General features: G+C 42.8%; 1 protein-coding gene across 3 annotated transcripts in view; it reads left to right on the top strand.

The window, feature by feature from the left end:
• LOC116729637 (zinc finger SWIM domain-containing protein 6) overlaps window positions 1-24,104 on the top strand; it is a 64,963-nt gene that overhangs the window by 17,447 nt on the left and 23,412 nt on the right. For all 3 annotated transcript variants that reach the window (XM_032578308.1, XM_032578309.1, XM_032578307.1), the window contains exon 2: window positions 23,252-23,608. In XM_032578308.1, the coding sequence (XP_032434199.1) occupies window positions 23,252-23,608 (357 nt within the window). The remainder of the gene's footprint in view (window positions 1-23,251; window positions 23,609-24,104) is intronic.

The following is a 24,104-nucleotide window of genomic DNA, read 5'->3' as shown; positions in this document are numbered from 1 at the left end:
AGATGGGTGGAGGTAGAGCCGCAGAGAGACAAGAGAGTGATGGAGAGGAAACTATAGAAGGAGGAGGGGAGCTGTCTTCCATCTCAACACTAAATGAGAAGAAAAAGCTATTCCAGTTGTGGAGGAAACCTTTACTCCTAATATTAAGGACATGTCTGTGCAAAAATAGTGTACTCGGTTGCGTTTTTAAAGCATTAAAATCCTATTTCCAGCCTGGGAGGGAATGCTGCCTCATTGTGTACGAAGGAGCAGGTGAAATTACAACCTGAAGCCAATCTTAAGTGTTTTTTAGGCATGGTCGGGTTACCATTATCCAATCATTCAAAGATTTTTTTCTAAACCATTACAGTTATGTGTTATCCTGCTCCTCGGGTGTAATGTAGTTAGTGAGAAGCCAGAGAAAGGAAGGACGTTTTTGAGACTGTATGGAACGTAGAGTAACATGGCATTGCCCCTCCTCCACCTGTTGACGCACACTGCCAGTCAGCCACCAGGAACAAAAGGTTACTACACATTTCTCTCACATATAAATAAGGCAAATTTGACATTATAGAAATACTGTCGGTCCCAAAGAACATGGATCGTTGAGGTATACAAACCAAAGCAACACATTCCATCATTCATTCTAACTGGTGTCATGTTTGAGTTCATTACAGTTGACCATTTTATGTGACTTCTTCATACGTTTCTTTCTAATTATAACATACAGAGTATATGATGGTTTTTAATAAAATCAGGGCAAAACAGATTTGTTTTTATTTATTTATTTATTTTTTGTTTGATCTACAGATTTTCATTTTGACCAATTTCCATTTTTTTGGTTCCTGTGAATATCAGATATAAAAAAAAGACTTGTTTTGGGGTTTTTTGATATAGGAAATAAATTTCAATCCAGTGGAAAATGAAGGAAATACAAGCTCATTAGCATTTTTATCTCTATCTGTTAAAAAAAAAAAAAAAACTCAAAAGAAATTGCATCAAATCACATCCTGTTAGTTGATTTGTTTATTATGTGAAAATGTTAGGAATTCTACATTTTGATGCCTGAGATAAATCTTTTTTTGTGTTTGATCTTAACGGAGCAGAGACAATCGAAGGAAAATTGCCTGATTCCGACATCTGGCTGATTGATTGGTGGCTTTTTGTTTGAAACTACAGTTGCCAAGCTACAAACGGCATGCTTGACTGCAAGCTGGCTACCTCAGCAGATAGCGTGACTAATTTAAAAACTGAAATTAGCTAGTCATGCCTCTTTTATAGAGTAAAAGAAGGATAATATTCCATGCACACGGTGGCCAACTCCAATCCTCGAGACCCAGTTGGCTGCATGTTTTAGACGCTTTTCTTGTCCAACACATCTGTATCAATTGAATGGCTTATTAGCGGGCTCCTGCAGAATGTGAAGACATGTTAAAGGGTAATTCAGTCATTTGAATTGCCTTTGTTGGAGCAGGAAAACATAAAACAAGCAGAATGTTGGACCAGGCCCTTGAGGGCTGGAGTCGGCCACCTCAGCTCCATGAGTGGAAAAAAATACTTCTAAATTTAGCTGGTGATTTTTTAAATTTATTTATTTTTGCTGAAGTCATTGTGTCAAAATAACAACTGAATATTATTGATGCTGCATCAATGAATGTGTTATAATGTTTTAATAACACAAGGAGTATTTCTAGCTAAAAGCAAGGTCAAGTTTTACATCTTTGTTTTTCCTGCATAAATAAAGGGTGAGACTGTGGTACCACAAGAACCCTCATACACATTTCAATTCAACATTCAATAACAGGGTGTGACACCTGTTATTGAATTATGTTATGGAAGTGATTCCAGGTGTGACAGCCGGCCTGGAAACTAAAAGGAGCACTTGGCATTTACAAGTGGATACTATAAAGATGGAGGCGGAACAAGGAAGGCGGAGTTGGACCAGCAGATGGAAAAAACTGAGGCAGAGAAGCAGGAGTGCATGGACTGTATGCAATGAGTGGGCCACTTGGTTGATATGCATTGTGCAGTTATCAGAGGATCCACCTGCGAGGCTCTAAGTGCTGAGTCACTTACGAAGGTGAAGACTTAATGCTTCTCTGCCAGATGCATGGTCCATCTCAATGGAATATAATAGGCTGTAAAGTGCTTTGTAAGCAGTGACTGCTCGCCTCATGGCTAACCCTCGACTTTCACTCTCTTGAGCCCTGCTCCAAACCTCATTTTATCACTTTTATGGAAGCATGGTATGTATTTTTTCTGTTGTAATGACATCTGTTGTTTGCACTTTTTCTTCATTCTTCTTCATTCTGGACACCCCTTTCGATCTTCTCTCTGCTGGCTTGTGCACATGTGTTTGAACGCAGGCACCTGTTCGAGATCTTAGTGTGTATGTGTGTGTTTAGGGTCATGCCTGCGGGTCATGCGTAATGAATAGCAGGGCTGTTGTTGAGGCACAACTGGCTGAAAAGGCAGCAGCCGGAGAATAGCTCACCAGTGACGGAACGTGAGGAGGAAGAGGAGGAGGCTGGATGCAGAAAGGGAGGAAAGGAATGAGGGAACCGGAGAATCACAGAGGAAAGAGAAGAGCGGTTGCAAAGCCACTGAGCCCTAACCACCTTCTGTCAGCCTGTCTGCTCTCAGCGCTGTTTTCTCTCTCATAGGAATCTAATGGCTTTTCCACTGTCCCCTTTCCAAACCTCCACCTCCCTCTTCTCCTCCTCCTTTTTCTAGTGCTGGACTGTTTTCTTCCTTATTCCTCCCCATCTCCTTTGCCAGCTTGATTTCTCGCATGCAGTCTATGTGCTGCCTCCCCTCCCGTTCAGCCTCTTTTTGCGTCCGTCCAGCTGTTGGCCAGGGGAACAGCTGACTAAATCTAAAGCTCGGGGCCCCCGGCTCTGGCCTGGGCTCCGGCCCCAGCTCCACTCCCCCTCCACCTCTGGCCTACAGCCCTGGCTCCTCTCAGCAGCCCCTGCTCAGCCCTGGCCCTGCCTCTGAGCTTCGACTCCAGCTCTTAGCAGTTCCCTCCAACCAGCCCCCTCTGTCCCACCTTGTGGCTAAGAAACCTCAAAACCCTTTATCCTTTGAACCTGTCCTCATTTTTGTCCCCACTTCCTACTTTTTTGTACTTCATTTGCTCTCCCTACCCTCTGCTTCCTGCTCTGACAGGCTGTAGCTGGGGCCCCTGGTACTGTCCCAACATATCTGGACCTAGGCCTCCTCCAGGCTGGCAGCAGTTGTGTTCTCTGGCTCCAACAGTTAGCCACTGTAGCCAAGCATCTTTCTCTCTCTGGCTAACCACTGTAGCTCGTTGCTTTACTCTAAGCAACACTCAGCTTGCGCATTTGGTTAATTCTGGCTCTGCATTACCCCGCAGAGCTTCCCGACTCTCTACGCATCTCTTTGTTTTCTCCGATCTTGTGTCTCTGCATCTCTTTAACTCGAGCAGACAGGCTCAGCCCCGGCACAGGCACAGAAGCGTGCATCCAGCGAGAGTGCAAAGCATATGACACATGATTGGCAGCAGGGGGAGGACGGGGACGAGCAGTGAAAAGGGGAAATGGGCCTTGTCACTTCTCCAGACGAGCCGCGGGCTTGAGTTTGATCGCTGCCCTGGGAAGTGAGCCTTTGTCCCTCCTCCCCAACCTCTGCGGCTGTCAGAGCAAACGGAGCAGGCTCGTGTGATTAGGTGCAGGCCCAGGTTCTGCCATCATGCTTGCGAACAGACACCTTGGATGAAAGACACATGTCAGAGCCCTTCCTTCTCTCTGACGTCCAACTGCTCTGAAATGACTGACTGAGGTTTGACAGACTAAGGTTCAGAGTAAGCCCCTTTAGCTACGCTGGGATGCATGTTCCCTTTGATTGAAAGTGGGACAGCCGAGCTCAGGCGAGAAGATACATTCAGTTGGCACAAGCTGAACCTCATCACAATCTTCCATTGAAAACCTCTCGGCTACTCACAGATTGGAGTTCAGCTTCTTCCCATCTGTCTAATGCCTGGCACGGCTTTTCCTCACCCGTGTTGCTACTTTTTGTTGCTGTGTTTTGGTTCTACATACAGTAGGTTTGTGGAGAAGAAACTTGGAAGCAGTAAACAATTTTCCTTTGGTGTCACCTTTTTTTTCTCTTCGACTGACAGATATGGGAAAATGAAAGCAAACCGCAGCATGACACTGACTTCAAACATTCCTGTGTTTCAACATTTATTAACAAGGATGCACAATAATCTGATATAACGGTACATCAAGACGTCGCAGGATTTTAGTCTTTTGTTTTTGGTGGGAGGGGGGGGGGACTGGAAATAGTTAATGTGAACTTAAAATTTGCAAGTTGAAAGTTGGAAAAATTCTTAGAAATACTGCTTTTTAGGACCTTATGTTGCAGTAGGTAGTCGGACTGCTGACATGAGTAAATAGAAAATTTCCTGGTATTCATACTTGGCACCAGAATAAGATTACAATGTCATTCTCAAATTCAGACATTATGAAGTAAATGAAACGCTGCATAAACAGCCAATATTGCTTATTTTTGGTCTGCTGCATTTAGCTTGAGTTCATTTTGAAAGTTCTCAAAATCCCTTTGAAAAGGTTTCACACAAAACAAAGATCAGTGTGCTTGATTAGCTCATCTTTTTGGTTGGTGGTGGTCACTGAAAGTAATAAGGCCTTAGTTCGACCAGGAGGTTGAGAATCTGGAGCTATTGAGACCAGATAAAAGCAATTGAAAATACTAACTTCTTGCATTTAAACAAGTATAATAAAGGTTTCATAAGGCTCAAATATGTGTGAGAATCTCTATTCAGTTTTGAATTGTCCAGTTCAGCTTTTTAACGAAATATTCAACAAATTTAGTCCAGATTCCTTAAAAAAAAAAAAAATAGCTATTTACTTTGATGCTTGCTTTGCTAGCAGCTAATAGGCAGTTTTGATATTCTCCCAGTTCTTACAAACCATTCATATCTTTTCTTTCACTCAGTTTTCTTTTACTTCACAGAAAAGATTTCAAAGTGGTGAAGGCTTCTTCAGTGCTTCGTAACTAAATGTTATTGACAGCCATGATTAGCAACGTTTATTAACTAACTGTATTGTCAATTAACAATTCTGGAACAGCTTTTTCTTCAGGGTTTCCATCAGTATATTACAAGTCTGGCGGGCCACCAGGTTTTTCTTAACCACCAGGCTACGCATTGTTGGTTTATTTCAAGTTTTTTATAGTTGTTATTTGGGTATTCATAATAATGTCTGTCAATACCACATAATTACCTAGAGATATTTTCACATTTTCTGTCAACTTCAAATGTAGGCTGCTGGATGACTGCCCTGGTGCCTCTAATTCCTGGCTTTGCAAGGTTTCTGGGGGAAACCCTGATTCTTCATTACAAAATAAAAGTCTTAAACATATACATGGTGCCAGGCTTAGAGCATCTCATACACTAGATTTGGCAAACTTTTATGCTGACAACAACTAAATATTGTGTCATTTTACTATGATAAGATGTTGTTGTATTCCTAATAGCCCAAATCAGACAGGGGAATGCAAACTTTCTCATTGGCTTCAGATGTGCTCCTATTCTGATGCCAAGGATGTTTTACGGACCAGTGGAACATTAATTACCTTGGTGTAAAAGCCAACATGAACTAAGCCGCTTGGTCACGCTCTTCTAACCTTATAGACTTTCCCTCTGTCTTCCCTTTTTATGCCGTCTCTTGCTCAGGATGGTACCCATTGACTGCCGCTGACCTAATTTGGGCAAATTTGACTGACCCACTTCATGGGTGAATGCTGACTTGCAGCGGGAGGTGATTCTCTCACTCACATTCACACTTACTATTCTCCCTCCTCATGATTATCATGCGGCCCCTCAACCTCCTGTTGCGAATGCTCTAGTACAGGGCAATTTGTGTGCTTAAACACACCCTCCTGTTCAAATTTCATCTGCACTGTTCCCTGAGCAATCTGCCTTCCCAAATGGATGTAATGAGGATCTAAAAGTCCAAGCACATCATAAAAATAAAGAAAGTATTTGACTTTTGTTTCGGATGGTCTCAGAGGTGACATAGTCCTTCACTTCATGAGTCACCCATGAGACATAATCAGCATAATTGTGTAAGGATGTGATTATTCACCGGTCATCTGTGCAAATGCTAATTTGAACAAATTTAATGAAACAGTCTTGAGAGCATTCGAGGGTACAGTTACAATTGAGGTAATTCTTTTATGAAGTTGGAAGTGTAAAGACTATCTATCAGACATGGTAATCCCATTGGAGGATTGACTTTTTAACTGCTTAGAAATTAATTTGTGGGCCATTTCATCTCAATTCTCAGTAGAATGGACATGTTAAATTTCTGGAGTTTTCTTATTTTTGTTGGAAAGTCATCACAGATGGAGTATTCCTCTCAACCCCTGCTTTTTTATATAAACCCATAAAAAAAACCTGTTGAATACTAATGGAATACAACCCAAAGCCCTAAATTTCCCACTATTGCTTACTGTGCTGGCATCTACACCAACAGTGAAGCTGTTATGCTGCTTAAGAAAAACTACATCTTTGACTATAAAATAAGGTCTTGAGGAAGTCACATACTGCACAAATAAAATAAAAGCACTGAAGTATTCTTAATGCCTACTGGATAGCAATGTATTCTGGAATTAATCCACACAGACCACAATGAACTAACCAATCTCAAAGAGTTTTAGCATTTATGTCACCTTTACCAAGTGCAGCAATAAAAGACAGCCTAAATCCAGCTAACAAAATTCATTATTTGCAAGCTCTGTTTAAATGGATGGTATAAGACGTAAGGTAGCCTTATATCTTCTAAGGCTACCTTATAAGATATAAGGTATGTCTTATAAGATAGCTGAATCCTAATATAGCAATTAGGATTCAGTGTATTTTGTATATCTAAATTATGTACAAGATATTAACATTTCATTTTACCAAATTACATCTAAGATTCATGAAAATAATTGTCTATAAAAAAGATGATAAACTGTGGTTTAAACATATTGATGTGAAAGGTTTTGTGCACAAGTAAGAAATGGAAGTGGCAAGATTGGTGCAAAATAAAAATAGATGATGGAGAGAATTGACTCAGGGAGGGAGACCTAACTCTGTTTCAGCTTGTTTGTTATCATGATGTATTTAATATCAGCATCATTGCCTCTTGTAAGCGCAAGATAAGTGTTGCGCAATTTTTGACTACAATTCCAGAGATTGTATAGATGTTTTCAAAAACAAGGGAGCCCAAATCTGTTTCGCTTAAACACAAGTAATTTCTTCCTGGCCTTGTGCAGCCAAACTAGTTCTGTGTCCGAAAAGGAAAAAAAAGGAATTTGTATTTCTGACTCGGCCTGGACCTGCCTGCTCTACTTGGTACTCTAACATGTACGCACAATAGGAGCATCAACAAATAAAAACATATGAATGCAAACAAACTCATGTATATACAGAATCACCCCAGGCAGATATCTGTAGTCATGGTAACATGTACAGATGATAACAAAAGAGGGGAGGGGGAATTATTGTCTCCCTCTTGTCCAGCAGGGTGCAATTTATCTTAATGTAGCCCATGGAAGGCAGCTATTTACATGAAACGAGAGCTGTTTCTGGGAAATCGAGGTCTCTCTGAAGGTTTTGATGTCAGCTGCCTGCTTTTAGCTTGAGAGTGGAAACCCTAACCATCCAGTGAAGGAGAGGAGTAAGAGCTGTATACCTACCGAAACGGCTTGCTTCCCTTGTGCGTCTGCTGCTCTTCACCCCTGAAAGTCTCTCATTGTTTCCCTTCGATGCACTAGAAGAGGGGCCAGGCGTTACGTGTGATTTCAGGCGCTTGCTGTTTGCACTGAGCGAATCTAACCCTCTTGCTTTATAACTTATCCTTTGGAGAGTGATGCTAACATCAACGTCAATATTTACAGGAATCGCCCGCAGGCAAGCAAATCGACCACCTCCATTCAGCAGAGACACGTTCAACCTTTTGCCCGCTCCCCCTCCTTTCCCCTCTCTTCCAAGCCTCACTCGTCTTCATCATCCTGTTTTCTGCTTGACGACGCGGCTTTTCTGTTGTTTGCTGACTTTGTCCGCTTGTTCTGGTGAGGTGCGTCCTGCGTACACGTGCGAGGGATTTCTGACGGGGCCACCATGGCTTTGAAACAAGGCTGAGCGGCTCGCTGTGAGATGCTATATGACGCATGTCAAGCGATATTAAACCTTTCCTTCCTCCTCTCATTGAATGCCCCTACGCCCCCCCACTCCATCCTCTCGCCATGTCTGCCATGGTTAGTGTGAGCTATGACACTTTTCACTGGGGCTTTTCAGGGAAAGAGGTGCCACATCTGATGCACAAGGCCTAACACCTTTGTGGAAGGGACAATTTAGTCTACAGTAAATCAACACAGGAGCAGTTGAATGTGATTTGTAGCTTGCTAACCCGAACATCTGAAAGGCAGACCTGGGAAAAAGGTGGAATTGGGCAAAATTGACGTCAGACCTAAAATTGGCATACGCATATCTCATTACTTCACAATTACTCCCCTAGATTTGCCAGAATATAATAAAAAGAGGTGGTGATACTACCTTTGCCTTTTTTTGTGCGTTGAGAACAAACAACAGTAAGTGTGACCTCGTTGACTCCAGAGAGGGAAGGGTTAAACACGAGTCGGCATTGCTGCGTTACGCAAACTGGCGGCTGGCTGGAGCTGAAAGGGGAAGTGCTGAGCTCAGAGAAACACTGGCTCAGAGCCATCCCTCCCTCCCTCCCTACTCTGAAACTCCCCTCCTCCCCACCACACAACCACCCTCCCCCCCACGTCCTCCCCGCCTCCTCGCTACAGCTGAGCGCTCCCCATGCTTCCCACCGCCAGGCGTGGTGATGTGTGTTTGTGTGTCTGTGTGCCTGTGCAGGAATGCAGCTTCCCCCTCGGCTGGGGCCTTGCATTTGTGTGTGTGTGTCTGTCTGGAATGATGCCTCCCCTTGTCTACTGTGTGACGTCAGTACACACAACGGGTCAGCTTAGGGCTAGGCAGCATTCTGTGTGTGTGTGTGCGTGTGTGTGTCATGGGGGTTTGGTTGGGGGGGGGGAGTCTGTTACTGGAGAGAGAAAAAGGAAAGAGGTGGCACGGTTTGTGAGCAGAAGGAGGCTGACTGCAGGGAATCACTGAGGCCAGTATGTGTGCATGCATGAAGGCACCAGTGAGTGTGTATCAAAGGGTGGAGCCATGTGTGTGTGTGTGTCTGGTGGAGTGTGTAGAGTGACTTTCCAAATGAAATGGGAAGGGTAAAGAGTGTAAGGTTATTTCCCCGGCATGGAAAAGTAGACGTGAAAAAGTGCACAATATTTCATATGTGCATGAGACCATTGTTGTTAGTGGCCTGGCATGTTATTATGTAGTAAGCTACTTTGTACTTTTAGTGTCCTGTTTTGTGTTGTGTTAACTTAACTGATGTATTTTACTGGATCTTGTTACTGGTGTGACATTTTTTTTAGATCTTTGGCATGAGGCTGTATGTGTAAGGCTTCTAAAATAACTTTTTTTTCTACAGCTATACTAATATTAAATTTTTTGTTATTTTGATTTGATATTTGGAGAGTACAAGGAAAGGGGTTGGTGTATTGACACTACTCTGACTTGCTAAAACACGGATCTACCTTGTAAATTTAATATGAATGCTGTAAGCTGATGTTCTGAAGGAGCTGAGCTGGTGCCAAAACACTTCTGGAGAGTAGACATATTAGAGAAATATTAGAAAAACAAAAATGGATAAAAAAAAAGAAATCTGTTAGCAAAATATACAGCTCAGAAGAAGCTGAAGCAGAAACATGATGAAGCTAAATTGAAGCAGAAACTCATTATAGAAATGATAAAAGGAAAATAAATCTTTCAAGAAATGTTTTAAATAAGTATAGCCGAAGCCTGGTCAATAGCAGGAGCAGTAGAAATCCAAAAATGGCAGAAGCTGAAGTCCAACTGACCGGGACTACTTTCACTTTGGTCCAACCATTTGAAAGCAAGATCAGCGGCAAAAAACGTTGTTTCATTGGTATACTTTGGCAACAATAAACGTGATTACTGTATAAATAATTGAGGGTCAGAATATATTTTTAATATAATAATTATCAGATTTTTTTCTTGCTTAGTCTTCACTTTCTTTTAAAGACACTCCCTCTATCTTTGACTATATAGAATAGAATTCAACTTTATTGTCATTGCACTGTCACAAGTACAAGCAACGAGATGTAGTTTGCATCTATCCAGAAGTGCTCTACGAGATATAAATATTTATTTACAGATGTACAAGACTATGTATGTATGGACTATAAGGGGTTATAGCAAGAGATATAGATATTGTGTATAAATATAAATATGGGAGCTATATGCACAGATTATACAGATTATACAGAATATACAAGAATGTTAGGGAATGGATATAGATAAATAATGGCAGATAAAATTTACAGGTTGTATGTGTGTGTGAGAAAACAGTCCGTGATGTGTGTGTGTGTGTGTGAGGATAGTCCATGTGTTATTGTTGTATGAGAGGATAGGGGAGTACAGTCCTTATAGTTTATGTTTTATGTCAGGAGGAGTTCAAAAGCGTGACAGCTGTGGGAAAGAAGCTGTTCCGGTGCCTGGTGGTTCTGGTCCGTAGGCTTCTGTAACGCCTCCCAGACGGCAAGAGGGAAAAGAGTGTGTGTGCTCGGTGAGTGGAGTCCTTTGTGATTTTCCCGGCCCTTTTCAAACACCGCTTCCTGTAGATGTCCTTGATGGCAGGGAGCGGTGCCCCGGCGATATACTGGGCAGTTTTCACCACCCTCTGAAGCGCCTGCCGGTCGGAGACAGAGCAGTTCCCGTACCAAGCTGTAATACAGTTGGTGAGGATGCTCTCAATGGTGCAGCGGTAGAAGTTCGTGAGGATCTCTGAGGACAGGTGGTTCTTCCTCAGGGTCCTCATGAAGAAGAGGCGCTGATGCGCCTTCTTAATGAGTTTGGAGCAGCTGGTCGTCCAAGTCAGGTCCTCGGAGATGTGGACTCCCAGGAACTTAAAGGTGTCCACACGCTCCACCACTGTCCCCTTAATGTGGATGGGTGGATGTGGGTCAGCGTTCCTCCTGAAGTCCACGATAAGCTCCTTGGTCTTCTCGGTGTTCAGCTGCAGGTTGTTTTTGTCGCACCACTCAGCCAGACGGTCTACCTCCTCCCTGTAAGCGGCCTCGTCATTATCTCTGATGAGGCCGATCACCGTGGTGTCGTCTGCGAACTTGATGATGGCGTTAGAGCCATGGACAGGTCTGCAGTCGTAGGTGAAGAGGGAGTAGAGGAAGGGACTCATCACACAGCCTTGTGGCACTCCGGTGTTTATGATGATGGTGGATGAGAAGTGGTTGTCCAGCCGGACATGTTGAGGTCGACTGGTCGGGAAGTCGAGCAACCAGTTACACATGAGTGGACTGATGCCGAGGTCTGTGAGTTTGGTAATGAGTTGTGATGGGATGACAGTGTTGAATGCTGAACTAAAATCTAAGAACAGCAGTCTGGCGTAAGTGTTCTTACTGTCCAGGTGAGAAAGGACAGAGTGCAGCGCTATAGAGACTGCATCCTCTGTGCTCCTGTTCTGCCTGTATGCAAATTGGTGGGGGTCTAGTGTGGGGTGGAGACAGGATCTGAGGTGTGCTAGGACCAGCCGCTCCAAGCACTTGGTAATGATGGGGGTAAGGGCTACTGGGCGGTAGTCATTGAGTCTGGTTGGGTTGGGATTCTTGGGGATTGGGACGATGGAGGTAGACTTGAAGCAGGTCGGTACCACAGCACGGGCCAGGGACAGGTTGAAGATGTCCGTCAGCACTCCTGCCAGCTCCCCAGAGCACGTTCTGAGGACACGTCCAGGTATGTCATCAGGACCCGCAGCCTTGTGGGATTTAATCCTGCTCAGAGCCGCTCCTACGTCAGTGGGGAGGAAAGTCAGTGGCTGTTGGCCTGGGGTGGTAGCTGCTTTGGTTGCAGTTGTGGTATTCCCTCTCTCAAAACGAGCATAGAAGTTGTTAAGTTCGTTGAGGAAGGAGACATCAGTAGAAGCGGGGGTGGTATTGGGGTTCTTGTAGTCTGTGAGAATCTGAAGGCCTTGCCACATACATCGGGGGTTGGCATTAGAAAAATGATCCTCCACCTTCCTTTTGTAGTGGTGTTTGGCCTTCTTGATTCCCTTCTTCAGCTCAGCCCTGGCTGCACTGTAAGTCTGTGCATTCCCTGACCTGAAGGCGATGTTGCGGGCCTACAGCAGGAGACGAACGTCTCGGTTCATCCAGGGTTTCTGGTTGGGGTACATGGTAACGCGTTTGCAGGTGGTGACACGTTCTATGGTGGTGGAAATATGGTTCAGTACAGATGAGGCGTACTGATCCAAGTCTGTATGGTGGAAAATAGTCCAATCTGTATTCCTGAACCGGTCCTGGAGCACAGCGTCTGAGCCCTCTGGCCACACCTTTACTGTCCTCACGGTAGGTTTCACACGTTGGATGAGTGGTAAGTACCGAGGTGTGAGGAACAGGGAGAGATGGTCTGATTGTCCGATGTTGGGGAGGGGTGTCACATTGTAGGCTCCAGCCAGATTGGAGTAGACATGGTCCAGGGTCTTGTCTCCTCTGGTGTGGCAGGAGACATGTTGGTGGAATCTGGGAAGAACTGTCTTCAAGTTGGAGTGATTGAAATCACCTGCAACAATAAAAGCAGCCTCTGGGTATTTGGTTTGGTGTTTGCTAATAGCCGCATAGAGTTCTTTCATGGCTAGCTTGGCATTAGCATCCGGGGGGGTGTACACGGCAGTGAGGATGATCGAGGTGAATTCCCTTAGGGAGGTAATAAGGTCTGCATTTGACCATTAAAAACTCCACATTCTGTGAGCAGTGACTCTCGGTAGTAGCAGAGTCTGTGCACCAAGCTTTGTTAATATAAATGCACAAACCTCCGCCTCTGGTCTTGCCGGAGTCATCTGCTGTCCTGTCGGCTCGGTGTGTGTGGCGTCCACTTAGCTGGATAGCATTGTCCGGGCAGCTGTTGTTTAGCCATGTTTCGGTGAAAAACATGACATTTGAGTCCATAATCCGTCTGTCACTCGTGATGGATAGTCGTAACTCGTCCATTTTATTAGCCAGAGAACGGACATTGGCGAGGAAATGCTGGGTAAAGGGAGCCGATGTGGTGTTAGCTTTAGCCTAGCTCGCACCCCTCCACGCTTACCCCGCCTTTGTTTACATTCTCGTCGCGGCCTGCGAGGTTTGAAATGAAATATTTGTATGCTGTGATACTCTGTATCAGCTGATGGCATCTTACAACTTTACAAATTTCACTCTGAGACGGCAAATTGAAGAATTTATTTGTAAAAATTCAAAGAATTATGCGAAAGATCCAACGAAAGCACATTCCAAAACTAACGACTTTGTGCATTTTGTATTTTGACCAGATGAGTTCATCCCTGCACGGCATCAGCTGCATAGGTTTGTCATTAAATGCATAATCTACCCCTGAAGTAGCAGACAATGGCTTTTCGATGGATCCCATTACCTCGGCGTATAGGATGCGTAGCTCTACTGGGACCAACCTTTGCTAATTGCACACATTTATTTCCAGCCAGCTATAATTTCATTCACACTAATGAACCTTGGACACAGACGGGCATAATGTATAGTTAATGCACATACAGGAGATGAAATTAGCAGGCATCTGGCTTCTCCAGTGTCAGAAATTTGTTGAGCTGCGACCTAGAGTGACACAAGCCAAAGACATTTGGACCTAAATGGTAAAATGAGATGAAATTGTTAAACAGGTCCTTACAGGTCCCTCAATAGCCCAAGTCCCTGATGTTATTGACTTTCTATACTGGTCAGCTTTCAACAGGCTTTGTGATCCATCAGCCAAGCAGTAACACCACCCCTGCCTGACAAGCCCAATCCAGCAAAATTAGAGTCTATTTTGAAAGTGATAGTTGGGAAAATTGCAAGTCATTCCTCATGTACTGCATGGCAACTAAGTGGCAGCAGCCAAGCAGTTGACTGTCATTTTAACCGCCAGCTGATGACAACTCCAATCACCCACACATCCATCAGTGCACACACAGACACATACACACATTTGAATATTCCCTGCCATCTCTGTGAATTGCATTCAGACTTTTTTTTTTTTTTTTTGCTGTCAGAATCTCAAGCGGAAGTAAAAGCATTGAAATTCATAGAATATCTCAAAACATTAATTTATGCTTGCCTCTGTCTGTCAGGATAACTGTGAGAGTGTGCGTGGGGGTGGGCGTGTGTGTGTGTGTGTGTGGGCATGTGTGTGTCTGTATGGGTGATAAGAATGCACCCACAAAGGGGAAAAAACGTATCACACCACCAGTGGGTTCAAGGCATTAATACAGCAGCCCCTGGAGCTTGCCGGTGTTATTCCAGCCTGTCCCACACCTAGGACACACATGCACACATACGCCTGAAGCAAGGTCTCCTGCAGAAAAGCACTGATCTCTGTTTATGGTCTCTGTATGAGTTCTTCCTTATAGGACCACACACGTATGCATGTGTTGTTGCTCATACAGGCCTATCCTCCAAGATGCTGAAAGGCCTTGTCTTGCCTTTGTACCCTTAATAATTGGGACAGTTCAAGGAGCCGCCATGCAGGAAATGCTCTCTTTAGCTGTGGGTGGGATGGGGCTTTGGAGGTGGTTATTGGGGGTGAGTGTTGGGCTGCCAAACAGTTCTTGACCCTACCTCGACCTACACTGAAGCATTGCTTTTCTTCAATTGTGGTTCAGATCGGCTTTCACTGGGGCCTCTCAGTTCAATCCAGCCAAATGGATTGGATTCCAGTCCAATAGCCTTCCCTCTGTGAGGTTTTAGCAGGCTGTCTTTGGTCAACAGAGAGTGGGATCCAATGTTAACGCTCCAGCTTCCGCAGGTGGTCCCCTTTGGATCAGGGAATCAGTCAGATTTAGGTGTTGATCCGCTTTTCTGAAGCTCATAGGGTAACTTAATTTAGGTAGAAAGTTACATTTAATCCTTGCAGGTGAATAAGTCCTAAATATAAACACTTACCAGTCAGTATATTGGGCATAGTTGTTTATTTAGTCACAGAAAAAAAATGAAAATCAAGCACTCACATGGCAGCAATGCAAGGCAACTTGCTGTAGTTCAGATCAAGCACCAAAGTTGAGGAGAAAAGAGGACTGACTTTAAATAGCATCATTGTTGGTGCCAGACTGGCTGCTTTCAGAAACTGTTCATGTACTTTGATTTTTATGCAGAGTTTACAGAAATTGGACCAAAAACCTATCAACTGGGATGAAGTTGTTTAGATGTAAGTGCCTCGTACAGTTGAGAAGTCAGAGAAGAATGGACAGATTCTTTTACTTTGATAGAATTACACTTGCACAAATAACCACTGATTGCAACTAAGTTATGCAGAATACCATCTCTGAATATAGAACGTGTTAAACCTTAATGGGTCACAGCAGCAGAAATCCACACCGGGTGTCACTTCTGTTAGTTAAGAACAAGAAATCAAAGCCGCAATTGACATTAACTCACCATAGTTGAACAATAACTATTTGGAAAAATGTTGCCTGGTCTAACAAGTTTCGAGTTAAGTTTGGACATTCAGATGGTGAGGTTAAGCACCCAGCATGCCCGGGCCAAAATCGAACTGTTGACGCGTAGTCAAGCAGTTGCAGAACATTTGTTTACATACACACTCTTCAAGGTTCACAAGACATACCAAGCCATGCTCCTGTGAACCCGCTCCTGCTCCAGTATATGCCATGGTGTTTTGTCATATATGCAATTTACAACAGTATTGTAAACACAGCGACCACAGCATAGAGGAACGACTCTGATGAGTTCTCAACTTCGAACGAAATAATGATTCTGTTCTTTTTTTTGGCAAACCTACAAAAAAAGAACAGAAAGCATCGGTTGGCTCTAAGCTTGCTGCCTCGTACGAGAATTGAGTGGAGACAGTTCAGTGTTTCGATCTAACACTGTGTACTTCCTCATGGCCTCGGACAATTATTTTTCAAAACTATCCATGCTGAAAAACCAGCTTCTTGAAGTCGAGTAATTGGGACTGTTTTTAAACATACCCACAAAATTTACACCAATCACTCAATAGTTTTGCACGAAGGAGGTGGAAAGTTTGCCAGAGCTTTGTGACAAGTAAGGGCGGACGACATGAGGCTGAGAACAAAATGATGCAAATTTTGTCACACAGCTGCAAAGATGTGAGAATTGATTTTGGCACTTCTGCCTGACCATGGAGAGGGCTTTGTACCAACTGAACATCGTTTTCACTCTTCCTCAGAATTGTTGCTGACCATGTCTGTTTCTTTATGACCACAGTGTACCCACCTTCTGATGGCTACTTCCAGCAGGATAATGAACCATGACACAATGCTTAAATCTTCTTAAAGTGGTTTCCAAAACACGATGATGGGTTCACTGTGACCTCCACAGTCATTAGTACAAAAGCAGGAACTCTTTAATGCCGTCATGTTAATAAGGACCAAAATCTGTGAGGATTTCATTAAACGCCTTTCTGAATATATGTCTCAAAGAAGTTCCGAAGGGGGACTGACCCATTACTGACAAATTGGCGAGTGAGTGTATTTTCTCCGATATCCTCTTTCAATTTTCCTTGACTTGCTTTTAAAACAGGCTTTTTGTCTCAACTTCTTAGCTTCACAGATAACCGTTGTGTATTTTTATTCTATCAAGCACAAATCCAGTAAATGAATGCTATCTGAGCCACAGGGTGCCATATTAGATTTAGGTGACAGTCACTCATAAACCAGTACAGCCAATAAACTAAATGACCTTCCCACTGTTAGGGCTGAATTTTCTCCATTGACTTGGAATCTTAATGTGATTGTGGAAATGTATGTATGTTGCAGAATCTAATTTAGTTCAGTGATTTTGCTGCACTCGTGAGCAAACCTCTGAAGCCAGACCCTGATTCCTGCCGTCTGCCTTCATGTGGGAAGCATAATCTTGTTTTATTGGGATATTATGAAAGTCATACTCTGATACCGGTGTTGAACTTGCAGGTTTCGGGTCCTTCTCTTCCTTTTAACAATAGGAGGAATCCAGCATTTCTAGAGCTTTTTGTGCTGAATGGACTCAAGTGCTTTAAGCAATTTGTGGGTGCAGTGCAAAACTGCAGTAAACACTCATTTGTAAGATTTCTCTCATGAGGGTCCCTTAAGAAGTCAGTGGGCCACTGGTATTTGTGGAATCTGCACACGGACACACAAAATACTGTGCAAAAATAATTAGGCCACCCCTAACATTTTAATACTTTGCTTTAGAGGTGCCTGGCTTTCTTGTAATCTTTTGAAGTGGTCTAACCAATAATTCTTCAGGCCTTCTTTAGGACTTTCAGAGTTTTTCACAATGTTTTGAACAAGTTGTGAACAAAATAACTCATTTCATATTCATGAAAGTCATGTCTTTGGGACTGAGGAAATAATACAGCAAAGACCCGAGACAACACTGAAGAGATTCATCATGCCTATTGTCAACTGTATGCCAAGTTTTCAGTTAATAGCCCTTTGGGAATGACCTTCTTGGAGAGAATATATTTGTTTCTCTCTGCCAAGCTGTGGCACTTTTGAAAAAAGTTTCATATACAGAATTTTGAAAAGAAAAAAAAAAGTATTACTTGGTGCTAGTCATTTCATCTCCCTGAGAATTTGAACTTTTGTACTTCTGGTTGTCTTGTGCCTCTTTTCTTTGAGTGCAAAAAGAAGCAGTTTGCGAAGGAACATTTCATACAGACCTTGAAAATCTGTTATTTCTGTTATTTATTACGTGTACTTGGAAGTCAGGTTTTTTTGTGTGTGCTCCAAGTCTGAAAAGGAGTGAAAACATGGCCTGAAGTTGTAATCAAAACTGGAAAAGTTGGAGGTCTCTGCTTCAACCTTAATATCCCTTATAACTGCTACTTAAATAAAACGCTGTATAAAGTATTTATTAGCACTTTTGACAGTTTGCGCATCTTTTTACACGAGTCACACACCAACTGTTTTGTATTTATTTATGTGCATATTATTATTATTATTATTTGTTTTTGAATGGATAAAAATGACAAAATACATTGTCTTTGAGTTGCACTGATAATAGCAGTTAGCACCAGAATAATCAGAAAATCCCAGCTATTTTCCAACTTGGAACTAGAAGCCACTCAATCTACAAACGCAATTTACTACAATCTACTTAGGGATGTCATTATGAATCCATTGGCATTTTGCAGTGGGATATTTGCAGTCTTTTTTTTTAGATTGATCAGGAATTATAATGTCATATATAATAAAAGTCACCATTGGTTGAAATTTAAAACGATGAGCAATACAATATAAGAATCTCTCTCAAAAAAGCCATTTAAAATAGATTATTTTTTATGTGAACAGTTTTAGCTCTGTAATATTTAAAATGTTGAACTACCAAGAGAAATTGAGGTATACCGAATGGCGAACAATATTTCATGGGTTACAAATGTCACAAAGGGAGCACAATATGGTAAAGAGGAGAATTGACCAGGATTTAAGCTCCAACTTTTCATATTGGGTGAAAAGGAAGCAAGATTTCGAAGTTATTTTTTCAAAAAGATCATCCGAGGGTTTGAAGAAACATGAAAATAAGAGAAGTATGGATCTCTTAACTAAAAACACAAAATGATGTGGCATGACTCAAAACCTTAGCATCACAATGTATAGTCCACATCTTCTCCATCTCGCTCCCTCGGTCACACGCTGTTCTTGCAACCTTGCAGTGTGCTTTGTGCCAAGTGTGATTTCACCAGGGCGGTCAGAAGGGGTTTCTAGGGCAACCTCACAGAGGCCTCGTTCTAAAAATGGCCACCATGGTTACTTTGAAAGCCAACTCTGGCCTCTTGAACATGTGCTGAAAAGAGCCAAGAGCGCCACTCTGGGAAGGGAGCTGGGTGGATTGGGTAAGGGGGAAACCAGGCTCTCTAATAGCTAGCACATGAGACACTGAAGGTTTCATAGCCACCCATCCAGGAGTTATGGGAGGTGTGTGCATGTGTGTGCGCGCCTAAGCAGTAATATCCCTGTACTCAGCGCTTGGCTAAATTAAAAGGGCATTTCTGGCACAAGGGGCATTTTTTGGTGCCCAGACAATTGGACGGGGAAAGGCGAAACTCATTACCTACCCATCTGTCAGAGAGTGAGAGTGAAAGAGCTGTGGGAATGTGGACTGACGGAGGGAGGGCTGGAGCAGGGAGGGGGAGATACAAAGGGCTTGGAAGGTGAAAGAGTGAAAATGTCCGATAAAGGAGAGGGAAACATGACAGAATCACCCCCCCACCTCCAGCTTCAAACCTGCAAGTCTTTTATCACCGGGTAGAGTTTCCATGTGTTTTGAATTTTACCGTGCATCGCCGTTAATTTTCCCTTTGAGAAAGAAAACATTTGCAAAAGAAAGTGCAGCTGCCTTTGTAACCTTCTGCTCAGAATGTGTGTGTGTGTGTGTGTGTTTGCTTGCATCTGAGGGTGATTTTTCTTTGAGCTCTCTCAGCTCCCACATGTTTTTGATGTTCTCTGTTTCTTTTTTCCTCTCAACCAGGGGCCACTCTTGAAATTCTCTTCACACAAACAAACACGCACTTGCAAACACACACATATCCATACGAAAGGTATCACTGATTATCAAACGCTCATTTTCTCATTTGTGAGTCGCGTCGCAGTAAAATAAGTTTTTTTTTTTTTTTCTCTCCTCCATGGGCCAGCTGCGGCATGTGAACCTTTTTGTCTCGTTTAGGATTGTTTCAGTGCGGCTCCTTGTTTCCCTCCGTCTCCCGCAGCTGTAGACATCCAGGCTTTGATCACAGCACATGCGAGGAGCTGCCATATTCGATCCACACCCCTCTTGTGTGGATATTGTTAACGAACATGTGCTTCCTCTGCCAGCTGGCTTTCAGAAGGGGAATGCATATCTCTGTGGCAATGTTTTGCAGCTCTGCCTTGCGTCATATTTGCAGCCAACACTTTATAGTTCTGCGGATAAAGAATTAACAACCAGGCTAACTGGCATATTCTGTGACCGTGCAATTTATATATAATCCATCCATTTATTCAGCCATATTTCCAATAGTCACTAAGTCCTTGCAGTTCTGGCACAGTGAACAAGAGGGAGTTTACTCTCCAGATATGCTTGGAGCAGATAACTGAAGAGATGCATTGTGGGACTTGGGGAGGAAGCTGGAGTATCCAGAGAAGATGCATGGATGCCCAGAGAGACATACAAACTCTGCTCCAACAGTGTATTGTAATTTTTTTACTACTTAGTAGAAAACTCAGTGAGAACGTTCAGAAGATACACAAAGTCTTGCAAAAGTAATTGGGATCCTTGACCACTTTTTGTTGCCCAAAGTTTCTATTCTGGGATCATTTTATGTGAAACCAACACAAAGGAGAATGCAGTTTTGAAGTCAAAGAAAATTAGTATTGGCTTTTAGTTTTTTATTATTACAAGTCAGAAAGTTGTGGTGTGGTTTTTCTATTGAGCATCCCGAGATGGATACTTCGTAGAACCACATTTTGTTGTTGTTATAGTCTATTATTTTATTTTAGTTTATTTTGATCAGCTTTATACATTTAGATGTACATTGCTAGAATTTCTATTCATAGTACTTTGCATGTAGGCTACAACCAGAATACCTAGTTCCACATTTTTGCTCTCTTGTTGCAAACCGCAAGGGTAGAACTTATTTTGGTCTATCAACCAACGCTTTCTTCTAGTCATTCTCCCATAAAGGCCAAATCTATGAAGTCTACCCCTAATAGTTTTCCTGTCAACAGATTCTCATACCTAACATGGGGCTCTGTACAGCTCCTCCACAATGTTCATGCAATGGCTTCTTCCCAGATTAACAGTCTTCTTGCATGGCCTGTTGCTTTGGATTGAAAGCCATGTCTTGGTAGGTTTGCAGGAGGAGCACGCTCTTTCTGTTTTCAGATGGTGGATGGAACAGTGCTTCGTGAGAAGTTGTTTTATAACCTAACCTTGCTTAAACTTCTCCAGAAGGTTATCTCAGTCCTGTTTGCTGTGTTCCTTGGTCTTCATGACGTTGTTGGTTCACTTATGGTTTCTTAAAACGTCAACATTTTTAATAGAACAGCTGCAATTAAACTCGGATTGAATTACTCACAAGTTGCTCATATAAGCATTGGTAGGTTTCAGGGTAAAATCAGAGTAAAATGGGCTAAAATAAGCGTACAACCACTTTTGGGGAGGCTTGGTGGGGTTTTTCTTCGTAAAATATCCACGTATGTATTTCCTTCTAGCAATAAAATATGTTAAAGGTTTTGGTTTTTAAGATTACAATATGTGCAGATGTTTCCAAAGCACTATATGAGGTCCCTCAACCCCGTGCTTTATTTTTACATGCATCCTGAGGGCATAAGCAAGGGTTATGATCTTTTGTTTACTATCCTTTTTCTCATTCTTCACATCCACCTGCGTTCTGACTGCATCTCTAAAGCACAGAGGATGGAGAGCCACGTTGACCTGACCTCCGTTTAGCTTGCTTGTGCAATCATTTCCATCTATAACCCATGAAAAATTCAACCCTTGCTCCTCCCCTCTCTCACCAGAAAAAAACCCCCTTTGATGTAGATGCATTAACACATGCTTTACATCGAGGCTAGTCAGCGCTCAGCCCTTTGATAAACACATTAAAGATATGTGTGTCTTTGCCTGGTGCACATGAATTGCACATGTTTCTCCTGAGTACATAAATGCATTCATAAAGCCGCACCAAACCCCTCCCATTATTAATAAGTCATGAACTCACACTGCGTCCCGGCACTTGGGTGCACGCCTCCATCTTTCATGTGCCCATGAGTGTGTGTTTTACGACACAGCCAGGGGACCCCACCTGGCTCATTCATATTCATCCCTGCATAATGAGTAGCCACACCTTCAGGTAACGCAGTCAAAATGAGATCAAACAACATTTTCGAACAAGAGTGTGTATAATTCATTTTGGTACACCCCTTCTCACCGCTTCGTTTCTTTTCCCAATTCCACTTGTCGTTCATCAGAAGTTTCATCCATCTGGGTGGATTTCTGTCAGATGAGTCTTGATTGTCATATACAGGTGCATCATATTATAATCTAAATATTAACAAAAAGTTGAGCTATTAGTTCAACAGATGAACTAATAGCCCACATTTTGTCAAGCTGTGATTAATGGGCACAAAGCTTGATAAAACACATTGGACCAACATCAGGAGATGAAATGGCTCCAAAAATCGTTACTGTTTGTGGAAAATTCTCATCGAGTCTAATGCAATGCAGACTGTGTGCCTCTTAAGGAACTTATAGTTTCCAAATGAATTGCAAACAATAGACTAAGCTGAAAACAAGACTTTTGACCACTGAACAAAGGATTTTTTTTTTCTAAATGAGATGTTGCTGATGTCTCTGGTTCAGGAGTTGTTTAACACCAAAAATTAATGGGACACAAATGTGTGTGGTGGCTTTTGAAGCTCTGATTCCAGTCCAGTCCACACTTTGTAAAGCTCCCCAAACTTTTGAATGGCTTTACTACACAATCACCTTAAGTCTACAGTTATACTTGCTGTTTGTGGACTTTTTTCTTCCATCTAACTTTCCACCCAAGTCTTAGGATGTAACAGTTTGAGAACAGTCAGCTTCTTTAGCAGTGCCCTTTAGTGATTTGCTCCCGTTGGGAAAAGTGTCAATAACTGTCTGCTGAACATCTGGACAGCCAGCAGTCCATATCTTAACAATCTGTAATATTATGCAATATTCTAATTTTCTTCTAAAATGTTTTGGTCATTAATCATCAGAATGAATCAAAATAAAGACCTGAATTATAGAACTCTGTATGTCATAACTTTTCAGTGTATTCTACATTGTTGAGCTGCACCTGTATTAACACCTTGAGAGTGTTTGGTCTTCAATAATGTCACTTAAAAAAGGACACATTCATTGAGTTGATCAAGCGATTCAATTTGCAGGTAACTGATTCTGGATGCTGTGCGGACACAGAGCTCCTGACATTATCGAGCTTCTGCCTGGAAATGATTGGTTGAAGCAGCAAAGGCAGCAGTAGGAGTAGAAACTAGTCTTGAAAATCACTTATAATAATAATAATAATAATAATAACAACAACCCCCCCATCTATTGAAAAAAAATAATTTCTATAAAAATTCTTCTCCCTTTTCCGATTCTTCTCCAGGTTTCCACCTGAGCGGCACGGTGACAGATCCCGCCACGCCCTCGTCCCCGGAGCTCGTCTGCAGCGTCAGCGTCAGCTTCGACCGCTGCAAGATCACCGCCGTGACGTGCACCTGTGGCAACAAGGACATCTTCTACTGCGCCCACGTCGTGGCGCTGTCACTTTACAGGGTGCGCAAGCCTGAGCAGGTCAAGCTGCACCTGCCCATCTCGGAAACGCTGTTCCAGATGAGCAGAGACCAGCTGCAAAAGTTCGTCCAGTACCTGATATCGGTCCACCACACCGAGGTGTTGCCCACGGCGCAGAAACTGGCCGACGAGATCCTGTCGCAGAACTCTGAGATCAACCAGGTTCATGGTGAGGAAACCAGTGTGTGTTGGAGGATGGTTAGGATAACATGCCCATCTGCAGTTGACGTGTACCTTCCTGCCCCTACAGTCATAGATATTGATTGTCTGATGAAGGTAAAGTGTGTCAGGATCAATGTTACTTATTAATGAGATCCATGTAGCAGAGCAGAGACTGTAATCAACACTGTAGACCAATTTAGGTCTGAGAGGAAGATGAGGAAAATAAAAAGCAAAGCAAAAGATAGAAAGAGAAACCCACAGGGGCAGGAAACATAAGACTACTAAGAAAGAAGATGAGCTACTGCTGAGTAGCTCTGACGAGAAAAAAAGAGACATCAGAAATAAAGACACAGGAAACTGACTTGGAGGAAGGAAATATGAGGAAACCGAGGGAGGGGCCATGAAGAAAAGAGTTGTGAGAGGAAGAAACAACATGAGCAAAGAGATCAGCAAGACCAAAGAAACCTTTTAACCTTCTGAGAAAATCTCTGCAAATGCAAACC

Source organism: Xiphophorus hellerii, chromosome 12 (assembly GCF_003331165.1).
Source record: "Xiphophorus hellerii strain 12219 chromosome 12, Xiphophorus_hellerii-4.1, whole genome shotgun sequence".
Lineage (NCBI taxonomy): Eukaryota > Metazoa > Chordata > Actinopteri > Cyprinodontiformes > Poeciliidae > Xiphophorus > Xiphophorus hellerii.
The sequence above is the reverse complement of the archived record's forward strand: the minus strand, read 5'-3'. Positions and strand labels throughout refer to the sequence as shown.